The 18,591-nt window shown below is 37.3% G+C and overlaps 1 protein-coding gene across 1 annotated transcript in view; it reads left to right on the forward strand.

The window, feature by feature from the left end:
* The window catches only part of LOC103027038 (mycbp associated protein), a 45,875-nt gene extending 27,969 nt beyond the window's left edge, over positions 1-17,906 (forward strand). Inside the window, exons 9-19 of the mRNA XM_049469735.1 lie at positions 3,077-3,222; positions 3,616-3,724; positions 4,637-4,829; positions 4,905-5,092; positions 5,229-5,375; positions 10,231-10,374; positions 12,424-12,569; positions 13,906-14,024; positions 14,390-14,529; positions 16,791-16,940; positions 17,716-17,906. Coding sequence (XP_049325692.1) covers positions 3,077-3,222; positions 3,616-3,724; positions 4,637-4,829; positions 4,905-5,092; positions 5,229-5,375; positions 10,231-10,374; positions 12,424-12,569; positions 13,906-14,024; positions 14,390-14,529; positions 16,791-16,940; positions 17,716-17,811 — 1,578 coding nt within the window. The 3' untranslated portion in view covers positions 17,812-17,906. The remainder of the gene's footprint in view (positions 1-3,076; positions 3,223-3,615; positions 3,725-4,636; positions 4,830-4,904; positions 5,093-5,228; positions 5,376-10,230; positions 10,375-12,423; positions 12,570-13,905; positions 14,025-14,389; positions 14,530-16,790; positions 16,941-17,715) is intronic.
* Positions 17,907-18,591: the final 685 nt, after the last annotated feature.

Here is an 18,591-nt window from a genome sequence, read left to right on the forward strand (position 1 = left end):
TACACTCTCGTACACACACTCCGCTCCAGTGAATAACATGTAGGACAATAGAGCGAGGGTGGTTCGGACAGTGTGTTACTGCTGCACACACAGTACAGCCTCCTGCATTACCTGTGTTAATTATCCACACTTCACCACTATATCTCACTACAGTGCCTCTGCCAACCCCTCTCTCTCTTTCTCTCTCGCTCTCTCTCTCTCACTCTCTCTCTCTTCTTTTCTCTCTCTCTCACTCTCTCTCTCATGAGAATCGGCTGAAATAACAAAAAAAGATGCAGAGCTTTCAGACCTCCAATAATGCAAAGAAAACAAATTCATATTCATAAAGTTTTAAGAGTTCAGAAATCAATATTTGCTGGAATAACCCTGGTGGTTTTTAATCACAGTTTTAATTTCATGCATCTTGTCATCATGTTCTCCTCCACCAGTCTTACACACTGCTTTTGGATAACTTTATGCTGCTTTACTCCTGGTGCAAAAATTCAAGCAGTTCAGTTTGGTGGTTTGATGGTTTGTGATCATCCATCTTCCTCTTGATTATATTCCAGAGGTTTTTAATTTGGTAAAATCAAAGAAACTCATCATTTTAAAGTGCTCTCTTATTTTTACAGATTCTCTCTCTCTGTAATACCTGTTTGTATTGTGATATGTCCTATATCTTATTGTATTGTGATTTATTGTGGTTAATCACAGTCAACTACAAACCTAATGTTATAATCAGTCATGCTTAAAACCAAGCACAAAACTGACTGTGATTTGTATCAATTGCACTTGAATTGAAGTTGAATCAGTTTGCGTGGATGTGATTAATCACAGTGCTTTGTAGTGAACCCTGAATAATCACAGCACATTTAATGCCTAGAGATCATGCATGATTGTTTTAGTGAATCATGATTAACTGCAGTATTTTGTCTGGATGCATATCTTTTAAGCGTGGATAATCACAGCATGCTTCATACTTCTTTAGTGCATTGTGATTAATCGTATTATTCTTGTGAAGTGGATTGTGATGAATCACAATGACTTGTGTGGATGCCGTTAATCACATCACTGTTTGTGGTGCATTGTGATCGGTAACATTAGTTTGTAATATACTGTATGTATTGTGTTCAAACAGCATTTTGCCTTCATGTGATTGATCACATCACTCTTTGTGGTGCATTGTGATTGATCAGAGTATTTTGGAAATGTTTATTGTGTTTAAACAGTTTTTTTCCAGTTTGGGGTACATTATAACAGATCACAGTAGTTTTATTGAATACATTTATTAAACAGTATTTTGCGCAGATGTGATTAATCACTTTTGTGTAGTTGTGTATAGTTTGTTGGATAGGTGTGATTAATCACATTATTTTTGTATTTCCTGTTCAGTGAAGCATTGTGTCTAATCACAGGTTTTGAGAGGTTATTGATGACCGATCATGTTATTTTGTGATGTTAATTGGGGTTATCCTTTTATAGTATTTTTTGTAGTCGATACGCATCAGTTTGTGGAGTAGTAAATTCTGAATTATAATTATAGATGTGATTAATCACAGACTCGCTCTGGGTGATCTGAACTGGGGAGAGAGCGTTCAGTCTGATCTTTACTTAACCAGCTAGAATAATCTGCTCCCAGAAACTGAGTTCAGAACAGCCTGTAACACTTTACTGCACCCAGAACAGAGAGAGAGAGAGAGAGAGAGAGAGAGAGAGATAAAGAGAGAGAGAGATAAAGAGAGAGAGAGAGAAGCCAGGTGATATAACACATCATATCACGCGGGTTAGTGGGTGTTTGTGTGTGAGTATGTGTTTATATGTGTAGGAGGGTAAGAGATGGATAGAGTGTTTTGTAAGTGCACACAGAAATAGATAATATAATATATAATACAGGTTATTAATATAAAATATATTCTTTTTAATGTTAGTGCTCAATATTTTTAAAGAATTTGAAGGTTAATCACAGTATTTTGTGCAAATTATTGTGATTAATTACACTATTTGATGTAGTTGCAGCATTAATCATAGCATTTTGGTGCAGTAAGTCATGATTAATCTGTGTTTTGTGCAGTTAGTCAGGATTAATCTGTTTTGTGCAGTTAGTCACGAATAATCAGCAAATAATCGGTATTTTGTGCAGTTAGTCATGATTAATCTCTGTTTTGTGAAGTAAAGTCACGATTAATCTGTGTTTTGTGCAGTTAGTCACAAATAATCAGCGATTAATTTGTGTTTTGTGCAGTTAGTCGCGAATAATCAGCGATTAATCTGTATTTTGTGCAGTTAGTCATGATTAATCTGTGTTTTGTGCAGTTAGTTACGAATAATCAGCGATTAATCTGTATTTTGTGCAGTTAGTCATGATTAATCTGTGTTTTGTGCAGTTAGTCAGGATTAATCTGTTTTGTGCAGTTATTCACGAATAATCAGCAAATAATCTGTATTTTGTGCAGTTAGTCATGATTAATCTGTGTTTTGTGAAGTAAAGTCACGATTAATCTGTGTTTTGTGCAGTTAGTCACGAATAATCAGTTATTAATTTGTGTTTTGTGCAGTTAGTCACGAATAATCAGCGATTAATCTGTATTTTGTGCAGTTAGTCATGATTAATCTGTGTTTTGTGCAGTTAGTCACGAATAATCAGCGATTAATCTGTATTTTGTGCAGTTAGTCATGATTAATCTGTGTTTTGTGCAGTTAGTCACAATAATCTAATTAATCTTAAGTGTTTGGTACAGTTAGTCATGATTGATCACAGTATATTATGTAGTTATTAGAGTTTGAGTCATTTTTCTTTTTTGTGTAGTATCATTTGCAGTGTTTTGGGCATATAGTTGTGATTAGTCGCAGTATTTTGGGGCAGTTAATTGTGCACAATTAGTTGTGATTAATTAAGGTATTTCTGTAAATTAATCGTGATTAATCTCACTGTTTCATACAGTTAGTTGTAATTAAACACACTGGTTGGCAAGACAAGACAAGACAAGACAGGACTACCATGGAATAGATGGAATTAGAGCTCCATCAGTAATTACAGTGTTGGGTAACAGTTTGGAATGATCACACTTGTTCTCTTCCTCTCTGTGTGGTTTATCAGGATATGGATGAGTTGGAGGTGGTGGGCTCCAGTCAGCCCTACACTTCTCTTTCAGAAGAACAGTCTGCTCTACTGGAGGAGGAAGAGCAGGGCGAGGGAGAAGAGGAAGAAGAAGAAAGGATAAACGGAGATCATAAAGAGAACGAGTCAGTTTTATACTAGTTTAAGACTAACTTATATACAGTCAGTACTGAATGATTCAGTATTTACTGTAAATAATCCAGTAAAAGTATTTACTAATATGGCTGTTTGTATCCATTGTGAATTATTCAGTAAATACAATACAAACTATTAGGTATACTATACTAGTATAGCAGTATACTACTCTTAGTGTTGGAATTAGAGTTAGGAATTGAATCTGTGTTGGAGTATCTGAGAGCCTCTTTGACTCTTTGATTCTGTTTTGATCTATGGTCTTAACTATGTTGTGATCAGCTGATGTAAAGCCTATTTTTGTTCAATTGTTTTGATCAGGATAGTGAAATATTCAGTATGAAAGTGATTTTATAACCTGTTTCTGGTGTGTTAATGTGATGAAGAGATCCACTGGAGTTTTATGATGATGTGATGATGGAGGTGGAGCTGATTCCTGCTCTGAGGCTATGTGGGGAACTGGCCTGCTGGACTGGAAACGCTACATCTAATGAGGTGCGGAGTGTGTGTGTGTGTGTGTGTGTGTGTGTGTGTGTGTTTGTCTCAGGATTCTTATTACATTCCAGAGGTAATATCAGACACGGTACCACTGAGACGTCTGATAATAAAATACACTGAAGATCAGAGTAAACTTACCCAAATCACACCAATCAACACAGAGAAACATACAGAAACCATTTATTACAGTTATATATATATATATATATATATATATATATATATATATATATATATATATATATATATATATACAAGCGTAATGTTCTAAACCTGTAACAACAAAAACACTACATTACATTCTAGAACCGTATACATGATGTAACATTCTAGATTTGAATAAAAGGAAAAACTTTAAATATAGAAGCATTGTGTTGTAAAACTGTATACATGGTGGAACATTCGCTGTAACAGTGTAAATAAAGGATGGATGATATTCCAGAAATATGTAAATGAGGAGAAATTCTAGAACTTTGTAAAAATAGGTTGAAATTCTAGAACTTGTAAAATGGGGAGAAGTTCTAGATTTGTAAAAATAGGTAGAAAGTCTAGAACTTTTAAAATGGGGAGAAATTCTAGAACTATAAAAATAGGTAGAAAGTCTAGAACTTTTAAAATGGGGAGAAATTCTACAACTGTAAAAATTGGGAGAAATTCTAGAACTTTTAAAATGGGGGGAATTCTAGATTTGTAAAAAAAATAGGTAGAAATTCTAGAACTGTAAAAATGTGGAGAAATTCTAGAACTGTATGAATGGGGAGAAATTTTAGAACTGTAAGCAGAAAGAATATATTTTAACTGTAAATAAATAGAATTATGACATTCTGGAACTGTAAATAGAAGGGTGTGTGTGTAAGGAGTGTGTAATGAGTGTGTGTGTGATATATATATATGTGTGTGTGTGTGCAGGAGGAAGTGGGCGTGGTCGTACGGCTGCTGTTTGAAGCTGCAGTAGGTGAGAGTGTGAGTTCTGAGCTGGAGCTGAAGAACGAGGGCAGCACTGCCGTCTATTACAGCTGGCACAGACTGGCAGCGCCACCCAGCTTCACCCACACCAGAGCCCAGAGACACAGCCAGAACTTCTACTTTAACACTGCTACAGGTATATACACTTTATTGTATTATTACATTATTAAAAATACATTAAAAATACATTTAATTGCTCCTTCTCTCTAAGCGGTGATACTGCCCGGTGATGTGGAGAGGATTCTGGTCACCTTTAAAAGTGCTTGTCCGGGGATTATGAGTGAGGTGTGGCAGCTCCACACCCACCCTGTTCTACTGGGCGGAGCTTCGCTGCAGGTCACACTAAGGGGCGTGGCTCTGTACCAGGACAAAACAGCTGAGAAGAGAGCAGCTATAGAGGTGTGTGAGAAAACAAGTGATTTTCTGCATATATATATATATATACATATATATATGTATATATATATATATGTATATATATATATAATACGTATGTAGATCTTTTGAAACATCAGTGGTTTTGTCTGTGTTACAGGAGGAACTGGAGCGGCGTGTGGCTGTATCTGTGTGCAAATCTTTAATTTGTGATGTTTTGCGTAATATTCACACTCCAGAGAGACCCAGCTCTCCTGTGGAATTGTACATTACAGAGGAGGAGCACTTCTACAACATCAACCCCAGCGTCGGTCCCCACAAAACACATTACTGACATTATGTAAAATGCTGACAAATGCAGGTCCCCACAAAACACATTGCATTCTAATGCAGGTCCCCGCAAAACTTAGTGCATTCTAATGCAGGTCCCCGCAAAACTTAGTGTACTCTAATGCAGGTCCCCACAAAACACATTGCATTCTAATGCAGGTCCCCACAATACTTAGTATACTCTAATGCAGGTCCCCACAAAACACATTGCATTCTAATGCAGGTCCCCGCAAAACTTAGTGTACTCTAATGCAGGTCCCCACAAAACGCATTGCATTCTAATGCAGGTCCCCACAATACTTAGTGTACTCTAATGCAGGTCCCCACAAAACGCATTGCATTCTAATGCAGGTCCCCACAATACTTAGTGTACTCTAATGCAGGTCCCCACAAAACGCATTGCATTCTAATGCAGGTCCCCACAATACTTAGTGTACTCTAATGCAGGTCCCCACAAAACACATTGCATGCTAATGCAGGTCCCCGCAAAACTTAGTGTACTCTAATGCAGGTCCCCACAAAACGCATTGCATGCTAATGCAGGTCCCCACAAAATGTGGTGTACTCTAATGCAGGTCCCCACAAAACACATTGCATTCTAATGCAGGTCCCCACAAAACTTAGTGTACTCTAATGCAGGTCCCCACAAAACACATTGCATTCTAATGCAGGTCCCCGCAAAACTTAGTGTACTCTAATGCAGGTCCCCACAAAACACATTGCATTCTAATGCAGGTCCCCACAATACTTAGTATACTCTAATGCAGGTCCCCACAAAACACATTGCATTCTAATGCAGGTCCCCACAAAACTTAGTGTACTCTAATGCAGGTCCCCACAAAACACATTGCATTCTAATGCAGGTCCCCACAAAACTTAGTGTACTCTAATGCAGGTCCCCACAAAACGCATTGCATTCTAATGCAGGTCCCCACAATACTTAGTATACTCTAATGCAGGTCCCCACAAAACACATTGCATTCTAATGCAGGTCCCCACAAAACTTAGTGTACTCTAATGCAGGTCCCCACAAAACGCATTGCATTCTAATGCAGGTCCCCACAATACTTAGTGTACTCTAATGCAGGTCCCCACAAAACGCATTGCATTCTAATGCAGGTCCCCACAATACTTAGTATACTCTAATGCAGGTCCCCACAAAACACATTGCATTCTAATGCAGGTCCCCACAAAACTTAGTGTACTCTAAAGCAGGTCCCCACAAAACGCATTGCATTCTAATGCAGGTCCCCACAATACTTAGTATACTCTAATGCAGGTCCCCACAAAACACATTGCATTCTAATGCAGGTCCCCACAAAACTTAGTGTACTCTAATGCAGGTCCCCACAAAACACATTGCATTCTAATGCAGGTCCCCACAAAACTTAGTGTACTCTAATGCAGGTCCCCACAAAACGCATTGCATTCTAATGCAGGTCCCCACAATACTTAGTATACTCTAATGCAGGTCCCCACAAAACACATTGCATTCTAATGCAGGTCCCCACAAAACTTAGTGTACTCTAATGCAGGTCCCCACAAAACACATTGCATTCTAATGCAGGTCCCCACAAAACTTAGTGTACTCTAATGCAGGTCCCCACAAAACGCATTGCATTCTAATGCAGGTCCCCACAATACTTAGTATACTCTAATGCAGGTCCCCACAAAACACATTGCATGCTAATGCAGGTCCCCGCAAAACTTAGTGTACTCTAATGCAGGTCCCCACAAAACGCATTGCATTCTAATGCAGGTCCCCACAATACTTAGTGTACTCTAATGCAGGTCCCCACAAAACGCATTGCATTCTAATGCAGGTCCCCACAATACTTAGTATACTCTAATGCAGGTCCCCACAAAACACATTGCATGCTAATGCAGGTCCCCGCAAAACTTAGTGTACTCTAATGCAGGTCCCCACAAAACGCATTGCATTCTAATGCAGGTCCCCACAATACTTAGTGTACTCTAATGCAGGTCCCCACAAAACACATTGCATTCTAATGCAGGTCCCCGCAAAACTTAGTGTACTCTAATGCAGGTCCCCACAAAACACATTGCATTCTAATGCAGGTCCCCACAATACTTAGTATACTCTAATGCAGGTCCCCACAAAACACATTGCATTCTAATGCAGGTCCCCACAAAACTTAGTGTACTCTAATGCAGGTCCCCACAAAACACATTGCATTCTAATGCAGGTCCCCACAAAACTTAGTGTACTTTAATGCAGGTCCCCACAAAACGCATTGCATTCTAATGCAGGTCCCCACAATACTTAGTATACTCTAATGCAGGTCCCCACAAAACACATTGCATTCTAATGCAGGTCCCCACAAAACTTAGTGTACTCTAATGCAGGTCCCCACAAAACGCATTGCATTCTAATGCAGGTCCCCACAATACTTAGTGTACTCTAATGCAGGTCCCCACAAAACGCATTGCATTCTAATGCAGGTCCCCACAATACTTAGTATACTCTAATGCAGGTCCCCACAAAACACATTGCATTCTAATGCAGGTCCCCACAAAACTTAGTGTACTCTAATGCAGGTCCCCACAAAACGCATTGCATTCTAATGCAGGTCCCCACAATACTTAGTATACTCTAATGCAGGTCCCCACAAAACACATTGCATTCTAATGCAGGTCCCCACAAAACTTAGTGTACTCTAATGCAGGTCCCCACAAAACACATTGCATTCTAATGCAGGTCCCCACAAAACTTAGTGTACTCTAATGCAGGTCCCCACAAAACGCATTGCATTCTAATGCAGGTCCCCACAATACTTAGTATACTCTAATGCAGGTCCCCACAAAACACATTGCATTCTAATGCAGGTCCCCACAAAACTTAGTGTACTCTAATGCAGGTCCCCACAAAACACATTGCATTCTAATGCAGGTCCCCACAAAACTTAGTGTACTCTAATGCAGGTCCCCACAAAACGCATTGCATTCTAATGCAGGTCCCCACAATACTTAGTATACTCTAATGCAGGTCCCCACAAAACACATTGCATGCTAATGCAGGTCCCCGCAAAACTTAGTGTACTCTAATGCAGGTCCCCACAAAACGCATTGCATTCTAATGCAGGTCCCCACAATACTTAGTGTACTCTAATGCAGGTCCCCACAAAACGCATTGCATTCTAATGCAGGTCCCCACAATACTTAGTATACTCTAATGCAGGTCCCCACAAAACACATTGCATGCTAATGCAGGTCCCCGCAAAACTTAGTGTACTCTAATGCAGGTCCCCACAAAACGCATTGCATTCTAATGCAGGTCCCCACAATACTTAGTGTACTCTAATGCAGGTCCCCACAAAACGCATTGCTTTCTAATGCAGGTCCCCACAATACTTAGTGTACTCTAATGCAGGTCCCCACAAAACACATTGCATTCTAATGCAGGTCCCCACAAAAACATTGCATTCTAATGCAGGTCCCCACAAAAACATTGCATTCTAATGCAGGTCCCCACAAAAAACATTGCATTCTAATGCAGGTCCCCACAAAACATTGTATTCAAATGCAGGTCCCCACAAAAAAACATTGTATTCTAACGCAGGTCCCCACAAAACTTGTTATACTCAATTATATGTACCAATAATTACACTTTAATGCAGGTTCCCAGAAAACACACTGCACTCTAATACCGGTCCCTAGAAACACATTATAATCTAACACAGGTCCCCTAAAACTCATTAAACATTAAGGCAGGTCCCCATAAAGCATATTAAAAACTGGCATATCCACAAAACCCTAAAAGGACCATATAAGAACGTTCTAATGCAGGTATCTATAAAAAACAGCATAAATGTGATAAAGGTCCCCAAAATCTTATTAAATCTTATGAAATGTAATAATCATATCCACAATATTACAACTCTATACAACTCTATAACAGGTCCACATTAAGCACAGTACATCTCTAATACAGGTCCCCACAAAAATACTTAGCAATACAACCTTAATTTAGTCCCCACTAAGCACATTATATTCTAAGACAAAGAACACAGTTTAACTATGAAAATTGCAGTATTGATTTATATACACATCAGTATTACTTAAAAACTTTTTTAAGTTTATTGCGCGTAAGTTTTATGTTTTTTTCTTTTACAACAAAATGTTACATTTCCTTAAAGAATGCAGACAAATATAAATATATAAATTATATAAATTATAGGTCCCAAAAAGGATAAAAGATTAGATTAATCTACAATGTGGTCAATTATTTAAATAAAGAATAAATATTAATAAGAATCTGTATCCAAACTTTTGACTGGTACTGTATATAAAAGCAAGTAATTATTATTAAACTTTATTATGTATATTTCTAAGGAAGTACTAACTGTTGGAAACATGAAACTTATTGCATTTCTAGAAAATGTACCCACTTTGTTTTATTTTAATCCCATATATTAGCACACTAATATATGAACGCATGCTACTGTACATCTGATTCTTATTTTTTTTCTTCTCTCTATCCCTCTCTCTCTCTCTCTCTCTCTCTCTCTCTCTCTTTTGCCTGAAAGCTTTATTCAGTGTGTTCTGTTAGAGGACTAATTGAATCAAGAATGTAATTTAGGCCAGAACGTTTCACCAGTCCTTAGGGAAGCTCCTCCACCACGTTTTCACAAAAGAACACGTTTCTGATCTGTATGTACTTTAATCAGACTCACCCACACACACACACACACACACACACACAGACACACACACACACACACACAAAGTGTTCTGCGAAAACAAATATCAGATAACCTTGCCGGGTTAAATTTCTCAGAAAAATGTGCTCAGTAATGTGTTTTTTTATGCAGCTGCATTACCACAGCCAACCAGTGGAGGCGCTGAAGAGACTGTGGGAGGAGGCGCACAGATTAAAAACTACAACAGCAGAAGAACATCAGCAAACACCTGCAGAAATTCCAACCTGGGATCTGTGCATGGATCATCTCCGACAGGTATCACTCACAATTAATTAGATGTGGAAAAAGTACTGCAAAATTGTAATTAAGTAAAATTACCTTTACATTTAAAAAAAATCTACTTGTGTGAAAGGAAAAAAGTACTCAATTTAAAATTGACTTTAAGTAAAAGTTACATACTTTCAAACAGTATTTGTTCAGACCACCGCATAAAACATTTTCAAGAACAAGTGGCATAGATTTCTATAATCCATGTTTTTTGGGTAGCATAACCCCCGAGCTGCGCACACAAACCCCAGGCTACACTGATTCACACAGCATCTCTCCCGCTAACCATAATCACACTGCATGGAAAATATCAGCTGCGCAGCCATGGAGAACAAAACTTTATTCAAACAATTATATTTTTTCCCCAGCATTTTATTTTTAAATCAGTAACAGGGAGTTTTCAAATGTAGCTAAGTAAATTACTTGTGTCACAATTTACTTGAGTAAAAGTAAAATTACCAAATTTAAAAACTTAAAAATAAGCTTAAAAAAAAAACAAAAAATAATAAAAACTAGCAAACCCATTTTAAAAACTAATCAAAACTATCTGAATTGGAGGAGAAAAGTCAAAGTCAAAGTGGTTTTTATTGTCATTTCAGCTATATACAGAGTACACAGTGAAACGAAACAACGTTCCTCCAGGGACCATGGTGCACATAAACACAGTGTAGACAGAACAATAGTGCAACAGTACAAAAGTGCAGACAGACAGTACAACACAATACAGACAAAGAGTAATAAATAACAAGACAGTGTGCAAATTTTGCAGTGTGCAAAAAAGACCAGGTGAGGTAGTAATTACCTCTATTACACAGTGTGCAATAGAGTCCAGTGATGTAGTAGGGTTTTTAGTGCTTTCCATTTTCTGGGGTAAGTGGGGTAAGAGTGTGTGTGCATGTACAGAAAAACCATCAGTTCAGTCTCTGCAGTTGAGGTCAAATGAAATGAAATTAAGGTCAAAATGAAATGAAATTAAACTATAATGGAAAATTCTAAACTATTATAAGCTTGCTGGAGATGCAAGGTTTTGCGCGTGAAAACTAAAATAAGTTATCTTAAAGTTTTTAAAGTGGATAAAACTTAAATGCCAAAAATAAATTAATTAAAAAAGAAATGCCAAATGTCAAAATGATCAATTTCTGTGAGGTCTGCTGAAAAGGAATGCCAAATATTGGGGAAAAAATATGACATATTTGGCAATATTTTACTGTTCTGTGATTTATATTGCAGTATTATTTTTTATTTAATTGCAACAAACCACATGTTTTGGTTATTATACCTTTTCATACAATACCTTTATTTTATTTATTATGTATTTATTTATGTTTTTATTTATGTATCGACATATATATGACAATACATGTCATTTATATGTTCAATACTGTAAGTGGGTCAGAAATAAAAAGATGTATATGTGCAAGGATATGAAAAAAATATTTTTGGCTGTTTATATTGTGTTATATAATAATTTGTTTCTTTATATGTGAAATACATGTAATGCCTCAATATTATGATTCTGTCCGTGTTCACTGCACTGCTAAAATGATAGGGACCTACATATTGTACACTTTGCGATGATGGTACTCAAACAATATGAGAAAAATCGGTAATTGATTGTTTTTAGCCAAATGTAAGCTAATTTTTATGATAAAACCTCATAAACAACAAATTTGTCATTTGTACTTACTTAGAAAAAATGCACATGTATATTATAATAAATATTGTTTATAAATATGGGTTATGTTTTAGATAAGGTGAAATAAAATAGTCATGCTGTTTCTACATCATAATTTACATTAAGACTTTAATCTGTTGAGTTTTATCCCTCCAGAAACCAAACCATTTCCACACAAACCTCCACATACATGTTTTTTATTGGTTAGTTTTTTTTTATTATTATTATTATTGAATTACTGTTCCTACTATAATAAAATTTACTATATATTCTTAGGCATTAGGTTTTAAATGATCTTCCTTAAATTGTTTGTAAAGAAAAAGCATCTCAGCTGAACGTGAGGTGCTGCCTGTTTCCACTAGGTGGTGCTGTCGCTCCCACAAGATGATGCTGATTCTGAGGGGGCGGGGCTATGCAGGGAAGAGGCTCTGAGCCAATACAATGCTCTTATTCTGCAGCTCCACCAATCACAGCTCACAATCAAACCTCTCACAGCGCACAGCATTGGGTGGGTATACATGTGTTCCATTCTATAAACTACTGACAACATTTCTCCCAAATTCCAAATTAAAATATTTTAGTTATTTAGAGCATTTATTTACAGAAAATGAGAAATGACTGAAATAACAAAAAAGATGCAGAGCTTTCAGACCTCAAATAATACAAAGAAAACAAGTTCATATTCATAAACTTTTAAGAGTTCAGAAATAATCAATATTTGATGGAATCACACAGGTTTTGTGCATCTTGGCATCATGTTCTCCTCCACCAGTCTTACACACTGCTTTTGGATAACTTTATGCTGCTTTACTCCTGGTGCAAAAAGTTGAGTTTTTTTAATTTGGTAAAATCAAATAAACTTATCATTTTTAAGTGCTTTAGATGCTCTTATCTGGGGAGCTGTTAACTTGTGGTTTCTGAGACTGGTAACTCTGATGAGCTTATCCTGTACAACAGACCTGATGAGTGCCAGTTTCATCATTAGAACGTTTTTGATGTTTTTTTCTGCGACTGCACTTGAGGATACTTTAAAAGTTCTTGAAATTCCTCTTTTTTTTCAGATTGACTGACCTTTTATCTTAAAGTATTTTTTTCTTTACAAGCAGTTCCAATATGACACATTATAGCAGGAACCTCAAATGTACTATTGCTAAATGTATTATTTATTGATATATTTATACCACAGTTCCATTATCACTGTTTATTGTAGGATTTTAAAGAGTTAATGAGGAGGAGAAAATAGGATCTGTTTGGTTATAAAAACTCCGCCAGTTAAAATAGTTCCATGGCTGCTCTGTTTGTAGCTGCATTTGTGCTGTTTGGTTTGTAAGCGCTGCATCATTGCTAGGTTACCTGTATGTGGTGAAGTAATACAGTAATACATGGAGAGCATTGGTTACAGCACATTACCGGCTGATAACGGTACTCATAGAACGCCTCTCAGCCAATCACATTGCAGGGTCGGAACTAACTGCGATACAATCTGGATTAGAACATTATTTAAACATTCACTATTCACTGTATACCTGTAACTCTACCTCTTCACTACTTTACTTTAACTGATGCTCTCAAACACTTTATTAAGAGACAAGAAATTCAAGTAATTAACTCTTGATGAGTTCAGCACAGCTGTTAACTGAAAGCCTGAATTCCAGGTGACTCTACCTCATAAAAGTGACTGAGAAAATGTAAAATATAAAAACATATTCTGGTTTGTTTAACACTTTTTTATTTTACTAAATAGTTCCAGGTGTTTTTCTTCATAGTTTGGATGAGTTAACTATTAATCTACAATACACAACATTTTAAAACAACAATAAAACACTGAACTATACTGTTTGTAGGCTGCAGATGTGGAGGGAGCTGTGTGATGGTTTGGTCTCTGAAGCTGTACGGCTGAGACTCATACTGGGACTTCCTGAGAACAACACCTGGGGAGACAATGAGAAAGATCAAGACAATTGTGAGTATAAAACAATAGGTCTACAGCACTTTATATCACTAATACACTAAATTAAATCCTTTATTAAACATTTTGGCAACACTTCATAATAACTTCATTAATATATATATATATATTAAATAATGATCAGTAGATGTTAACAAATCATTAGCTCGTCAGAATTTAAACATTAAATACAGTAAATACGAATTTTAAACCGGGTAAATGTTTATTAACTTCAGTTCATGTTGCCAATACGTGCATTAGTATTAGTATTAGTACAAATGTGATAGCAACTTTTTACTTTCTTAAAATATGAAAAATAACAGTTATTATTCATTCATTAATGGTATATTAATGAAAATGTGTTTCCCATTTTTCTACAGTGGCAGCGCAGAAGGAAGATGTGAAGGAGAGAAAAGGAATGTCCTTGAATAAAGAGGAGAAGAAGGGAGGGATCAGTAAAGAGAAGGAGGAGAAGAAAGGTGTGTCTAAACCTGCAGGAAAGGATAACCCTGCAGCAGAGGTGAGTGGAGGGACGTGTGATCAGAGATACACACCAGCAGGGGGCAGCAAACACAACTCAATCATCCGGCACTTCACCTGTGTGTGTGTATATATATATATATATATATATATATATATATATATATATATATATATATATATATATATATATCATAGAGATATAACAATATTACACCTAAATACATGTCTTCATCATGCATAATAATAAAAATAACACTTATAATAGTGCATTAATAGACTATTAGTAAATATATGAAATTTATTACGTGTTACCATATTTTTCACAATATAAAGCGCACATAAAATCCTATAATTTTCCCAAAAATAATCAGTGCCCCCTTAAAATCTAGTGTATTAATTCTATCAGTCAGGTATTAAGGAGCAGTAAAGCCACTCTGCTGATGTACAGAGTTATACAGGAGTTTCAGTAAAGTTTCTCCAGCACTAAGACTGGAGCAGCATTAGCATTAACCGTGCTAAGCGCTATCGCTTTCGTCATTCAGAGCCTTTAAGGTGAGACGAACCGCTAGCTAATATCGATCTGACTTTCTGGAACTCTCACAGTTCCTCAGTGTAGCGCTAACGGGTGGCACTCACACCCAGCTAGTGCTAGCATCTAACTGCTAATGCTAATGCTGCTGCACCCAGCCTTAGTGGAAATCTGGAAATCAGAAGAAAAAAATGTGAATGGATGGTATCATCCAGACCATCCAGAACTCATTTAACTAATTTAATGTTTTTTTTTTAGAATTATAGTTTTGTTTACTTAGCTTAGCTTTACTTAACTTAGTTAACACACCCCCCCAACTCCACACAGCAGTGGGACCTGCTGCTGAGTTAGATGGAACACATGGCAACACCCCTGTTCCTTACTAGTGTCGCATAATTTGCCTTATAATCCGATGAGCTTTATGTCTGATAGATCTACCAGAAAATAAACATTTATTAATAGTGCGCAATTATAATCCAAAAAATACTGTAAATATTTCTAGAGGTATACATGAGGCATCCCCATCTCTCTCTCTTTCTCTCTCTCTTTTATTCTCTCTCTCTCTCTGACTCAGAGGTGAGTTGGGGACTGCTTAGTGGGCGTTATTGTACCAGTGTGAAAACATGCACCTGCTCTCCTCCTGCATTCAGTAGATCACCTTCTGGACTCCTTACACACACACACACACACACACACACACACACACACTCACACACACACACACACACACACATGGCTGACTAACAGCATACAAACAGAAACATATGCACACACCCCCTAAAAACACAGAGGCAGGCTGTAGTAGGACTGAGCAAAAAAATATTTATTTTTAGTCTTGGTTTGTGTGTGTATGTATATATATATTTACTAAGAATAAAGATGAAAATAACATGTACAATAAGTGATTATAAATTTATACCGATATGGGTAATATTTATACAGAAGTAGTGTGTATTGTATGTGTAATACATGTGTAACGCTGCAACATGCCAGACGTCTCAGCATGTAGAGAGTTGTAGAGGTTCCTAATGTTTCTTCTGTGATGATCCATCCCATAATAACCCCAATATTTTTTCTCACACAGTGGTAGAGGTATATGAGTGTTAATAGAGCATCCAATAGAAAAGCATCCCACACATTTTTAATCAGGGATAGGTGAAGCTCCTGAGATGCAGCAGCAGCAGCATGTGAAGTTTTAGTGAAGCTTCTCCAGCACTGTGTCTGGAGCGGTATTAGCATTAGCTGCTAACTGTGCTAAGCGCTAGCTCTTTCGCCATTCAGAGGTGGGTATTATCGGCCTGTAGCCTGCTCGTTTTCCATGTTAAAATAAGCTACATGGAACGAACCGCTAGCTAATATCGCTAGCAGCACACTCAGGGTTCCTCAGTGTAGCACTGACGGTCGACATTAGCCGCTAACCATGGCTAGCATTAGTGGAAATCTGTAAATCTAAGCTTATTGTAAATAAACTGAAGTGTTTTAATCACCCAAATAAACAGTTTTTAGTAGAGAAATCTGTGTAGATTAACATGCAGCACTCATTTTATTTATTTATTTTTTAAGAATAACAGTTTTGTTTACTAAGATTAGCTTTACTGAATTAGAAGGGAAACATGGTGACACCACTGTTCCTTACTTGTGTCACCAAATGTGCCTTATAACCCAGTGCAATTTATATTGTGAAAAATACAAAGAGAGTCCTATTCTATTGGCAGTACTTCAGTTCTACAGGGACTAAACATGCTGTGTGTGTTTGTGTGTTTTTGTAGGAGCGTTCTGGAAATAAGAAGAAGGTTCTAGAAGAAAAGAAGGTGGAGAAAGATGTGATCAGAGAGTCGTCCCTCACCAGCATCAGCTCAGAGGACGATACCATCCATTCACAACTACAGCAACACTACACACACACACTGCACCAACAGGTAACACACACTCTGTTAGAGTGTTACCACACTGAATTAATAAAGAGCATTAATTAAGTTCATTCACCTGAACACACAGAAATAAAGACTGCAGATCTGTATTTAAAATATACTCATTTATAATGAATGAGAGCTTTATAATCCTGCTTACTTAACACAATCGCTGGATTTCAAAGCCGTCAGTTTACAGTCGAGGTAGGGGGCGTGGCCTCAATAGCTCTGTTCTATAAAAACTCCCTCCCTCAATTGGTCCCACAGTTTAAACAGTTTTCGTTTCCCACCATTTCCCACCACCTACTTTCCTTCCCTCATGTTGTACGTAAGCTCTGAATTGTGGGGACCTGAAAGAAAAGGAAGGATACATCAGTCGCGTCCTTCAGATTACTCCATACAATGGCTCCGTTTTTTGACTGTATGTAAAGCATCCTTCACTTTGGAAATGCAGGCCTACTATGATACACTAAAGACTTTGGAACCCAGTAACAGTATTACATACAAGTTTCATGCAAAAGTTTGGGAACCCAAGTCAATTTACACTTAATTTAGATTTTTTTTGTTGGTTGGCCTGATTAATTCAGATGAAACATTTTAAAACAAAACACATAGGAATTGTTTGTTAAGTTGCATCTTTTTCTTGTTTTTATTAATTCATTTTTCTTTTTCCTTCTGAATTTATTTGATGTTATGTTTTCGATAAAGTGAATAGAAACAGTACAGTGATGAAGCTGATGATATAAACTGTGTAGATAATGAAACGTGTGTTTGTGTGTTTCAGGTTTATGTTCTGATGGAGAGGATGGTTGATTCTCTGTGTGATCTGCTGGAAGAAGCTCAACAAAAAGAAGTTACTGAAACTAATCAGTGTTTTTGAGGCATTTTTCCCATTTTTGAGATATACATATATTTTTCTCAATGATAAGATTACAATATTACTGAGTTCATATGCAATAAAATCATATTTTCTCATATCTGTGTCCAGTGGCTGTTTTCTTTTACATACCAAAACTGATAATCCATGATGTGTTACCTTAGGGGACGGTGATCTACTGTCCTCTCTCTCTCTCTCTCTCTCTCTCTCTCTCTCTCAGACTCCGGCTGCTGATGGAGAAACAGCAGCATGATCTACTGTACTCTCTCTCTCTCTCTCTCTCTCTCTCTCTCTCTCTCTTTCTCAGACTCCGGCTGCTGATGGAGAAACAGCAGCATGATCTACTGTACTCTCTCTCCCTCTCTCTCTCTTTCTCTCTCTCTCTCTCTCTCTCTCGCTCTCTGACTCTGGCTGCTGATGGAGTAACAGCATGACCTACTGTACTCTCTCTCTCTCTCTCTCTCTCTCTGACTCTGGCTGCTGATGGAGAAGCAGCATGACCTACTGTTTTCTCTCTCTCTCTCTCTCTCTCTCTCTGACTCCGGCTGCTGATGGAGAAGCAGCATGACCTACTGTACTCTCTCTCTCTCTCTCTCTCTCTCTCTCTCAGACTCCGGCTGCTGATGGTGAAGCAGCATGACCTGAGATTCAATCTAGCCCTCTATTGTCCTCCTCTGAACTTTATCTTATATATCTCTCTTCCCTTCCCTCAATCTTGTATTTCTCCCTTTGATTCTCCCTCCATCCATTCTTTCTCTATTCCTCCCTTCATTTCCTCTCCCC

The sequence above is a fragment of the Astyanax mexicanus genome, chromosome 21 (genome assembly GCF_023375975.1).
Source record: "Astyanax mexicanus isolate ESR-SI-001 chromosome 21, AstMex3_surface, whole genome shotgun sequence".
Taxonomy (NCBI): Eukaryota; Metazoa; Chordata; class Actinopteri; order Characiformes; family Acestrorhamphidae; genus Astyanax; species Astyanax mexicanus.